The sequence below is a fragment of the Neodiprion virginianus genome, chromosome 5 (assembly GCF_021901495.1).
Source record: "Neodiprion virginianus isolate iyNeoVirg1 chromosome 5, iyNeoVirg1.1, whole genome shotgun sequence".
Lineage (NCBI taxonomy): Eukaryota > Metazoa > Arthropoda > Insecta > Hymenoptera > Diprionidae > Neodiprion > Neodiprion virginianus.
In genome coordinates this window covers 22,959,379-22,971,446 of record NC_060881.1, presented here as the reverse complement: position 1 = coordinate 22,971,446, position 12,068 = coordinate 22,959,379, and the positions used below count along the sequence as shown (strand labels likewise).

Below are 12,068 nucleotides of genomic sequence, written 5' to 3'. Positions count from 1 at the left end.
TTAAATTATATACTATATTATATATATTTTTTATAATACTCTTTTCACTAATATGGCATGTCATTACTACAACTATTCTTCGAATGGTGAACAGCGGATGATTTGGCATTCCACAGGGAACGCCAGCTATACTTATATATAGGTACATAACAAACACCTGGAATTCTGTGCCAAATCTACTCACCCTTGACCCTTCCCCTACCCTACTTAATTAATTTTTCTTGTGACATTGACCCCATTGGATCAAATATATGCCAATTTTCTCGATTATTACAAACAATCATTTTCGTTTTCAGGATTCATAAAAACTTGCAGTTTTGGTAAGATCAATAAATTTTCAAACATACTTATATTTTTCGATACGTGAGTCTCGTCAGAGGAATCAAATATGTCAAACCAATTCCCTTGGATCGAACTTCTGTATGCACATGTCGCAAATCTAATTTGCCTCTTTATAAAGTTGCTATGGTGTAGGCATGTACTATACATTACACACAAATATACACTAAAAGAGAATTCTAACAAATGAAATTTCTATTGTTGTGATGCAATAACTGGAAATAGCTGTATAAATAACTATTAACGAGGTTAACAAAAACCGTATGCAAAGTATTACGAAGTACAGTTCGATAAACTTTTCTCTACTCAATTATAGTACAATATTTATGTAGGCTTGATTGTAAGGTATACATGGTACGTATCACCATAATTCTTCCTCGCAATCATGTATCTACGTAAGATGCGTACTTACACACTTGCATACCTATACATTGTTTTCTTGTTTTTTTTTTTTTGCTTGCGCATGAATATTTATCGACCCTGATTTGACTCTATTTGAACATGTACAATGAATTATTATAAAGTTGGATTGATACGCACATGGGAAAAAAATAATTTACAACAGAGAGATGAAGCATCATGGACGTCGTTTGTAGAAATAACTCACGTTTAAAGCAATACTTATTTATAGTTATTACTAGTGACAAACATACAACTGTGTGCATTCCAATATTCTTCATTATCAATATATGTATATTAAAATATACAATGAAACAGGATACTGTACCCAAGAACCATCGATTGTTGAACTGCTTATCTGGGCAGTTATTAGTCTATGAATGTGAAACTCTATGACAATGATAGTAGTTAAGTATGAGCAGAGATATTTTGTTTCGAAAATTCAACAGAAGATATGAGAACTTGAAACACAATCAAATATCAATTTTCAGCCGGGAATAAATAGTTTCCCACATTTACTAATAGTTTTGTCAGACTATGATAGTTTACTTTACAATGAAATAATTCTTAGGAACAGATTTATGCATGGAAGGAATAAAGACTACTATTTAACAAGTCGAGTATTGCAGTACAAGAATGTATCGGCGAGAATTCGCGATAAGCTCATGCTTTGTTGATGGTAATAATTATGCATTTGCTTATATTATTAAAAACTACAAACATTTTTTATGACTTTGTGATTGTGCAGTTTTATTAGGCTCTTGAGCGGTGTCTGTAGTAAAGAAAACAACTACAATGTATATATATGTGCCGTACAAGGACAATATGAATATAAGTTTGTCCATCAAGACCAATGTATACAGGCATCACATACGTATATGCACATCAAGTTCTGCGCGTTCCGTGTATTTATGTATGTACGTACGTATACAGCATTCACACGCGCACAGCAGTTCTGCAGTCATAACACCAACAAGCCGTTCACTGACTGTGCAATCTTCCACTGGGCGGTTTTACTTGATTATTTCCAACTTTAGGGATAGCTCCGATTATTTTTACACGGTTTTGCTGCCTGTTGTCGCAAAACTGAGGCGGTGGTGCAAACACCGGCTCGTCGCTACTGCCTGACGATGGCCCTGCATTAAATTCCGGTGGAGGTGGGACAAATAAATCGTTGTTCTGTTCGTCGGCTTCGGCTTCTATCGGCGGGGGTAGCTGAGCCAGGCTGACGGCATGCCTGGTCAGCATCCCGCTGCTGTAGCTCATTCTCTTTGGGTTACTTTCTTTATCCGCTGGCATGGGGTGGGTATTGTTCTCGTTCCGGGAGTCGTCAAACCCTGTCGGCGGTCCGACCGGCACGTCTTGATCAGAGCTCACACCGCTAGAGCTGTTGTCACCGTCTTCCATCAGCTGTTGGGTCTGTTGCAACAAAAAGTCATTAGGATAGCTCTTAGATGACTTAAGCTGCGTCCTGACCTTTTGAATTTCATCAACGCTGAACGAATGTGGAATCGAACTGCTTCCGGAAGAGCTGCCAGAGTCGTTCGAGTTCCCCGACGTTTCTTTGGCAGATTCTATTTTTTCCCTCGCTGCCGCTTTTTCCAACGCCTTGGCAATGTCTGATTCACCGTCGGTTTCATCATTTTCCGATTCTGAGAGGCTGTAATCTGGCTCGGGTATAGGCGGTGCTGCTAAATTCGTTGCGGACGAACTTGTTGTCATGCCACCTTTCTTTTTCCTGTCTCTAGGACCTGCGGTATTGTTACTTCTATTTGTTTTCAACGGCTGGGCGTACTGATTCTTAGTCAACTGGTTGTTACTCTGGCCAGGTGGTTTGAATGTTGAATTGTTCGGAGTTCTGAGACTGTGAGACTTCCTGACGTGCGGCCTTGCCGAGTGCGCCGGCAAGCTGCGAGAGCGGTAGCCTACTGTCTTTGTGTCTTCAGGCGACGCGTACAACTTGGCACTATTGGTTGGACGAAAGCTGGACATGATGCCATACACAGATTCTGGTGTTGCTGCAGCCAATTCTGAAAACGGACAGAATTGGTATCACTACGGAAGAATTTTTTTTCCAGCACCATTGCTATTTAGATAGATAGAATGTAAACAGGAAGAACAAAGATTCATTTACTCCAGCAGTTACTCAAGTTACCCTCGTAAATTAATTAAATAATAATAAATAAAATTAAGACAAACCTTTGACTTGTTGGATATGCGCTATGTTATCGTAAACCGATGCAGCCGGTGTTACCACATCGGACGCACTAGTGCCAACGTTCACTTTGACAACCTGACCAACAGGTGGAGGCGGGGGAGGATGATTTGGTGGAGGTAGAGCATTTCTGCTGGCGAGCACATTCACATCCTCTTGACTACGATGACCTTTTGGGACGATAATATAAGAATGCGCTTGTATGTTCAAATCCGGAGTGCTATGGAAATCCCTGTGAAGATCGGAACCACCTCCCAATCCACCAAAGAACCGTACCTTCGAGTTCGACTGCAAGTAGAGAAAGTCTAATCATTTATTCGAACTGTGTATAGTTTGGCAAATAAAGTAATCATTTCACTTATTACTTAATCACAGGACATAATGGTTGTTATAAAAAAAATATGTACAGAAAGAATCTTGATTTAGTAACGTCCAGAAACGATTACTTTGTTCTTTGTTACTTATAGTGTACTAGCATATTATTAGCAATCGCACTGCCAATTGTTCCAACAGGTAGACTTATGTTCCTACACAAGATATAAAAAAATCGTAGCTGTAAAATTGTGTGTTAACAATTAATTTATTCATATTCATATGGACCGAGCAAATAATGTAACACTAACTGCCCAGCGGTATGCAATTTGTGGTTGTTAAAAACATCAATTGCAAACATTTTAGTTTTTTGCTGAGGCTGTACGTATCCAACTGAAATATGTAACTCGTGAAACAACTATTGCAGAAAAAGTTCAACTTTTCATGACTGATATAGATTGGGCATGTGAAATGAAGAAAAAATTATACTCCCTTAATTAATCGTACTCATACATTTTTATACCAACAATCTGATTAGTACCAGTACCACGAATAACACGATAAAGATCTCGAGTATTTCTTTACAAACCAGTATGAATAATAAGAAACGAATATCAAGCCGGATAATTTGGTTAGTAAACGCAATTCACCTGGAATCATGCAAGTATCAGATGCATTATAAATAAATTGTTTTTCAATCAGTAATACAAGAAGTCCTCGTCATCTCGCCCGTGCCAGGATTGTGGTCTGTTGTACGCTCGTGGTTTGCGTGAAAACTATAACAAACATGCACATTGCATTCTTTATCCACATACATGCATTAGCTGTATATAAATAAGTTTGCCATTGCTTATTCTGGACTATGTAGTATAATTTACATGAAGCGCAAAGCACTGGCAATTCATTGATCAGTAATGGCGTCAATAGTTACGGATCAGAATATACGCTACATGTCAGATAAACACGGGATTGTAAAGTCTAAAAGATAAATCAGATAATACAACAGCAGTCCAACAAATGTCTACACAGCTGATAAATATCCGCATTGAATTAGCATTGGCCTTGAATACAAAGCTTTTATTATACTTGTTACTCCCCCAACGAATATCTAGACAATCCCTCAAAGTTAGTTTTCATGAGTTATATGCCTGTACATGGTGTGGTAGGCGTTAATATTAGAGGAGCAGTGAATTTAGGCATAAAAAAAAATACCAGTCGCCCCATATATATCTAATGCAACTCTAATACTGGGTAAATTAGGTAGACATGCTGACTATTTTTCAGCGAAAGGAAAAAAGAATGACGAAAACATGAAAAATACTACTAAACATCCAGGCAACGGTTACTGTACCTTTCCCTTCCTTTTCATGTCTGCCACACTGGCGTATACACGACCAGATTTTGCCGGTGATGAAGGGTGAGATTTAGTCGCATGGTTTCCAGTTTGAAAGTGGGAGCTCATCATTGACGAGCCATACTGACCAGTAGCACTACCCTGTTGTCGCTGGAACAACTCCTACAAGCAAAGTTTAAATCTAGATACATTCCTGTGTGCAAAGCTTGCAAACAATCACTGCCCTGTTACTGAAAAAGTTCATGTGATAAATGTTCTGAGAAATCGTATGCAGTTATGAAAGAAATCAGCTCCACCTTGACCAAGTGTAATTTATTATGTATTTTATTCTGCGATTTGTTATATGAGTTATCAACTTGATATAAAGTATATCATTTAATATCTGATTTATCGGACAATTTTTGATACTATCACATTTCGAAGAAAATTAAAGCTTCGTGTCGGAATCGAACCCACGTCTATCTAAGTTCGAAATGGTCACTCTACTACTTCAGCCACTGCACTTATATGATACGATTCAGTTTTACAATGATAAATCTCAACTGCGTTGAGGAAACTTAGAATAAATTTGGATATTATTATTATAAAAAATAATAAGTAATAAATCAACTACTCGTATGTATATCATTGATGATTGGTATTATTTTCATCATGTAAATATTTTAATATTATTCTAATTTATCTAAAGTTCCCTGAAATCAGTTGAGATTTATTACTGTAAGACTGAATCTTAACGGTTACAACTGCGATGGCTCAGATGGTAGAGTAAATGCTCCGAACTCCGACGGACGTGAGTTTGATCCCGAGCTGAACAGTTTTCTTTTTCTCCGAGACGAGAACAGAGATCACATCAACTTCTTCAGTAGGATCCAGTCTGTCGTACTAGTTTTAAATATTATCCAGTTAATTTAAGTAAGTGTTTCTTGGAATTTTTTTTTCATTGACTGACGATGAACTGCCATTCTACTTGCACATTTATGGATCAAAGAACTGTTGTTTGGACATAAAATGGAGTTAAACATAATAATATACAAGCGGACATGCTTTTGCGGTACAAGTATGTGTTGGGCTATCTACGATCGGCAGGCTTGATATGTCGTTGTACACTTTCAGTAGGAACATTTTTTCTTCATCTCACATTCTTTAGTAACTTCAATGCAACATCAAAGTTTTCACTCTGCGATTTAATCTATTACCTCAAGTTCGGCAGCAGTGATACGACTAGACGTTGGCCTTGAACGAATGCTAGCCGTTCTCGGTTGGACAGGCGTACTCTGCCCGGTGTTCGATCCTGTCAATGGTTGTTGGGGCAAATGTATCGACTCTGCACTACTGGACTTGGCACCTGTGGAAGCTATTTCATCTCCATCATCCTTTTCTCCGCCGCCCTCTTTAAATAGAGACCATTTGACGAGGTGAGTTAGAAACAGTTATAAGTGCTATTTTCTTTCTTAAATTTCTTTCAATGGTCACGCTCAGGCGATCGAAAAATATGACTCACCCAATCCAGCGACCATGGATCGAGCTCTAGCCCTTCCGACGCTTAACGTTGTTTTAGGATCTCTTCTCGGCGGCATTGGTGCCGGTGACCTACCAAGAGTGCCACCAATGACCACATTATTGTTTCCTTTCCTCGGCAGTGTCGCGTATTGCCTTTGGATTGGCTGACTAATGGGCAATGCTGCGGCAGACTGAGAATTTGGAAGTCCGACAACAGCCGAAACAACGCACATACGAACAAGTTCACCAGATTTTCTTATCAGATCCACAACGTGCTCGTGCGAAGCTGTTGTCACATCTTCGCCATTTATCTACAGTGTAAAAAGCTTCAAGTCAACTATATATCCAATGATATTTAGTATATTATGAATGCTTTATTGTATGCTACTGTTTCTTATATTATAAAGTGAGTATGAATTTGTGATTTGGCACAGTACTTGAATGAGAAATTGCTGGAATACAAGCAGAGCACGTCAAAAGTGGATACTCTAGGCTGTTGAGCGATTGTACATTACCTGGATCAAGTAATCCCCTTTTTTCAGTCCGGCAATATCTGCAACACCGCCCTGATCCACATCATCGAGATACTGTAAAGCGGGATATCTGGTCGACGGAGTTAACTCCATTAGTGGTGAGGTGGCTTTTGCTCCACGTAATACAAAACCAAAGCCCTTTCTGGATCTGTGTAGCACGACGGTACGAGGTTCCGTCGTCACTCTGGAGAAGGAAATAAATTTGTTACACACACACGCAGACACGCATAAATTTAATCCGGGTTGTTCGACTAACAATAGATGTGAAATAATTGATATATGATTCTTCGTCTTACGGTTTCTTCAAACGTGGAGCGGTTGCAAAGTATTTATGCTGCGATTCTCTACGTCCCAATACCCTGTTTCGTCCTTCTCTGGTAGCTTGCGGACCCAATGGAATATTCGTATGTCTCAGCCTCACTTCTTGTACGCAGTGCGCTGGAAATAGACCGGTTCCTTGCCCCCTTAGAATTCCTTCCAGCAACCCGCAATCCGTGGCTCCTGTGACTAAAGCAAAAATAACGTCACCACTTGGATAGATCAGGTCAATACAAACAATTATATGATGTGATATGTGAAGGTGTAACAAGTGTGTCACAGCCTGTGTAATAGAATGTTTTGGATATGTACCTTCCAGAATATCCCCTTGGTTGATTGCGAGGTGCCCGTTAATACCAGTATTATAACTTTCGACACAAACGACCGTTGTTCCAGGAATTGAAAGAGAGTTTGTTGTGTCTGATTGCGATGTACCGACACCAGAGCTATCGCTGATAACGTCGGATGCTGTATCACCCAAGCTTTTGTCTGAAATAATTGAGAATACAGATGCATTGAGGTGAAACTTTCAAACAGTTTTACCTTTTCGAAATGCCAGGTGTCCGACTTGGGTAACAATAAATGAAAATCTATCTAGTTCAATGATCTTAAGAAAAATTACCGAAAAAACTTTTTTTGCTTCCTATGAAATTTGTCTACAAACCAAGTCCCGTTGACAATGTACCAAAGCAATTTTTAGTGTTTAAACATTTCCCTGAAACTAAACGACGCTTTGCAGGCCAATGCAAACCAAGTCATGGAGAAACATACGGTGGTTAAAGGTTGCTAAGATATAACGTTGCCACAACGAACCGGTGAATGATAGCGATTCAGCAATGGTTGTACATGAATTTAAAAAAATACATGCAAACCAGACAAAGACGGAATAAGATATTACAATATTTCAACATTATACACTATATGCACATATATGTCTTAGGATGGTCTTTGATTTGATTTCGGAGAAATTTTCATTGTGATAGTTATCAAACCTGTTATTCCAAATCATTAAATATAATGCATACGAAATTTCGACCTCCCATGTCGACGGAAGCCTGCGCACTATCAAGCTCGGATTTTCCCCATTTTGGGTTCATTCTCAGTCAAACAAATATATGCTAATCTAAGAAACTTTTTCTTAACAAAACTTGTTCTCATTGCAAAATTCAAATTAATGATAAAAAAAATAACCAGTTTGCGACTAAAACTTAGTTTCAGCTCGCCATCATAGTCCGAATAAAAAAATCGTCAAAAAGCATATGGAAAACATACACATATGGGAACAAGTTGATCTAGGTATACGTACACGATTGCATCTATTTGTCACTAGGGTATTAAAAACGTGCCATTTTATATATAAATATATTTATGCGTGTAAAAATCTGACCGCCGCGCGATCGCAAGTATATTCTTGAGAGTACATATACCAATGGACGATTAGTGCCATAAGCGATTGAAAAAAGATGAACATCCCTTTCAGAGACACTGAACAAACATGCATGATATAGTCATCTGTGTGCATAGGTAAAATTGATTTTGGTGGTGATGGGTAAAGTACCAAACGAATAATAACAAAAAGAACGTTCCGACAGACTTTCCACTTATTTTATAACGCAACGTCAGAATAAAATGATAGATCATTTTTGCCGTTGAACAGGAACTTCGGTTTTTACATTCCTAAATACGTTTCTACACTTAGCTAAATCGCGATTGGTTGCCAGTGATGATTTCAAAATCGACGTCAAAGTCGACCATACCATGATTAGATATTGACTGGCATTTGTATGCAAAACTTGTCGATTATTTTGCGTAAACACGTATCGTAACACTTTTATCATAAGTGTATGTGCGCTCTCGCTCAATTGTGCACATAGTACGGCGTGCACGTTTAAATTTGGCACCTAGCTGTATTCTTTCGGTGGAAAAAAAAAAAAAATTTAAAAAAACTCTTGTACCTGTAACTATGCTGGCTGAGTCTTCGCCGGACGGTTGATTGCTGCCCTCTGACAGGCTAGAACTAGCAGAGCTGAATGGGGCGAGACTTCTGTTACTTGGGGATGGAGATGGTGGAAGGTCCATCGTCCGATGAATGTCCAGACGATGCTGTAACTCGATCCTATGCTCTTGTAACCTTGAGAGGCCCTCAATTCTTAGGTTTTGATAGTGCTCCGAAGGTGGGAATCTTGAAATTTTTGTGTGCATTTGACATCGGCATAAATTGTCTTTGCAACATGGATAATTCGCAAAATTGTTCTTTACACTCGACACCATTCATACAAAATTTCAATTTTGGCTGATTATTTGCATAAAATGAGAGAAGTTTTTGAGATGGTAAAGAAATTTACCGTGATCACGTTATTTTTCAGGATGTCTGACACGTCGGATGTGAAAGTAAGGAAAATACATTTTTTCTATTACCCATTAACAACCGAAAATCGTGTACATTTATACTTGTCTACTCAATTTTTTGAGCCGACATCATAACACCTTTTTTACCCATAAAGAGGGGAATCCTTAATATCATCATTGCAATGGTTTCGGTTTAGCCCGACAGTATGCAGCAGTTGGAAGTTACTTTCCACCCATTTGGCTCTCTCACGATACGTGTACACAACATGTCCAATCATACTTATTCGCACCAAATGCAAAGACAGTTTATGCTTACCTTGTGTTCGGATCTCTTAAGCTATTAGGATTCTGGTATTCGGACGGTATCCGGTCGAGCGTGTTCAACTGTTCGGTTCTAGCCAGGGTGCCAAGGTTAGGCTGATCAGATTGTATTCTGACCAGGGCTCCCAAGTGTTGTTCGGACGGGATTCTTTGGAGGGTTCCAAATTCTGTTCTGGACACACCGACACTTTGATCCATGGACGGTAACCTGGTTAGGCTGCTCTTGCGCAATTCGCTCATTTTCGTAGGAGGGTAGTGTTCGACTGATGGGATTCTTGACAGCGTGCGAACTCCAGAATTGTATTGTTCGATCGAGGGAATTCTGGTCAAAGTGCCTGCAGTAAATTCTTCGGCGAACGGTGTTCTAGCCGCGATATTTTTTATACCGCTATGCGTCTCCGCGTGCTGCATCCTCGTCAATGTCACTCCGGCATACTCTTCAATGGAAATTGTTCTCGTAATGAGAGGACCCGACACGTCATGCTGCTGATCGGTAGACGGTACTCTGGTAAGAGTTCCCAGGTTGCTAGCCGAACAGCTTGTCGTCATACCGCCAAAAGCCATAGAGCGGCGTTTCGGGTTGTAGCGTGGAGGCCCTTTAAACGGTACTGGAAAAGGAGGTTGCAAGGTTAAGTAAATAAAAGGTTACTTAGCCTTACAAGTGTTCAGCTTATATTCTATCACATTTATCATACATGTAATCGTACATACGCAGGTGTGTAGTACGTAGGCGTGCCGCTGACACAAGCGACATGTATTACATTAATGTATGTACCATTTGGATGCGACAGGTAGTCATATCACTGGCAAATATGATGCAGACAAACACATCGCTATTCTATGATCAAATATAACGTACAACTCTTATTAAGCACGATTAAAGATTCTCCATCATTTTAACCCATATTTTTCGCTTCGTTGGCGCCCTATCAGCAAAGATATTCTCACAGTTCAGATAGAAAATTTCTAGAAATATTCTTGTTCCTTCATTAGCTAATACCTCTTCCAAAATTTTGCTACGTTTTTTCCTTAAAAATTCGGACAACGAATCTTTTTCTTTTTTTTTTTTTGCCACAAATTCATTTCCCTTGTTATGCGTATCGCGCCAAATACAAGAAATTTACATACATACTCTGAGGATTTTATAAAGCCATAGGTCAACCCTACGCGACTTAGCGGGATTGGCCTGCTTTGCCGAATCCTCACACTATATGTATAAGCTACCTCTGCAATGGACTCGTAATAATATTAATGACAATAACAATGATTGTAATATATGTTGAAAAGCAGTGAAGCACAGTAAATTGATTAGTAACGCACTCATATTTATACCTGTTTCTAGAATAATTACAATACATAAAGGTATACGGAAATGTATGAAGGAGTTATCAAGAATTAATGACAAATGTTGTATAATTACATATAGCTGGCATTAATAGTACGACACCTGCAGTCCATTGGTAATTGATAAACAATTGTCAATTTGTATTTGGTGATCAGATATTGCAACTTGAAGTACGAGTATTGAAAAACTCGTCCCCTTGTCGTCGACCAGTCAAACTTATTCGAGATTGACACGATCCACCGTTTATTAGACAAATATCTATGCTCACGAATAAGCATACTTGGTCCAAAAAATATTCAAATCTGTAGCGGCATGCAAATATCTGTTGGGTCACTTACATTGCGTCAAAACGCACCATATTGTACTTTCGTTTCAGGTTGGAAACAATACGTGTACAAATTTTAATTGTACCTACACCGTTTGCAGTACGTGACGATGCAGTAAGAAAGAGAGGCGGAAAAAGTGATGTTCAAATTGTATCGAAACTATTTGAATGGTATACGAAAGGTTGGAAAACTTCCTTTATATTTTCTTTTTTGCAATAATAGTAAAAGTTATAGTGTCGGCCGATGTGACCAGTGGACTGCGGTTGCATTCAAAGGTGAAAAAAAAATTCGTGGCGAGTCTATAGTGATCTGGTGTATACGTACCAGTCAAGCATTTGTTATGTACATATGAGTTACAAGAAAACCAACGTTATACAAAATTAGACGGACAACCATCACCACCAAATCCCACACACAGTCAAGTCGATATTCCTAAATATACGGTTACGCTTGATCGCTTGGTAAGAACTTGGTACTACGCTTTACGATTCATTTTCAATTATCAAAAAAATAGTTAACAGTGCTAATTAGATTAGAAAAACTAGAGCGTGCTCATGCTCGTGCCAGGCAACCGATAATCAAATGGAATTGTTGTGACGATGTTACTTCGATATCTAATGCTTGATAAAATTGAAAAAAGAAATTTGAAAGTACTATCGAGTAGTTTTATTGGCATTAAATTCGTACGCCAAAGTTTTTTTTTTTTTTATTTTTAATCGAAATCTCGGTGCTCATCCAGAATCTCCTTTTCCAAAAT

General features: G+C 38.7%; 1 protein-coding gene across 11 annotated transcripts in view; it reads right to left on the bottom strand.

Moving 5' to 3' along the window:
• Nucleotides 1-330: 330 nt before the first annotated feature.
• LOC124305543 (protein shank-like) overlaps nucleotides 331-12,068 on the bottom strand; it is a 67,121-nt gene continuing 55,383 nt past the window's right edge. For 7 of the 11 annotated variants that reach the window (XM_046765111.1, XM_046765112.1, XM_046765107.1 and 4 more), the window contains 10 exons: nucleotides 9,636-10,248; nucleotides 8,926-9,152; nucleotides 7,283-7,459; nucleotides 6,949-7,159; nucleotides 6,635-6,836; nucleotides 6,121-6,430; nucleotides 5,816-6,009; nucleotides 4,617-4,781; nucleotides 2,938-3,241; nucleotides 331-2,768 (listed from right to left, as the gene is read on the bottom strand). In XM_046765111.1, the coding sequence (XP_046621067.1) occupies nucleotides 1,720-2,768; nucleotides 2,938-3,241; nucleotides 4,617-4,781; nucleotides 5,816-6,009; nucleotides 6,121-6,430; nucleotides 6,635-6,836; nucleotides 6,949-7,159; nucleotides 7,283-7,459; nucleotides 8,926-9,152; nucleotides 9,636-10,248 (3,452 nt within the window). In that variant the 3' untranslated portion in view covers nucleotides 331-1,719. The remainder of the gene's footprint in view (nucleotides 2,769-2,937; nucleotides 3,242-4,616; nucleotides 4,782-5,815; nucleotides 6,010-6,120; nucleotides 6,431-6,634; nucleotides 6,837-6,948; nucleotides 7,160-7,282; nucleotides 7,460-8,925; nucleotides 9,153-9,635; nucleotides 10,249-12,068) is intronic. The other 4 variants (XM_046765117.1, XM_046765118.1, XM_046765113.1 and 1 more) reach the window with 3 other exon arrangements.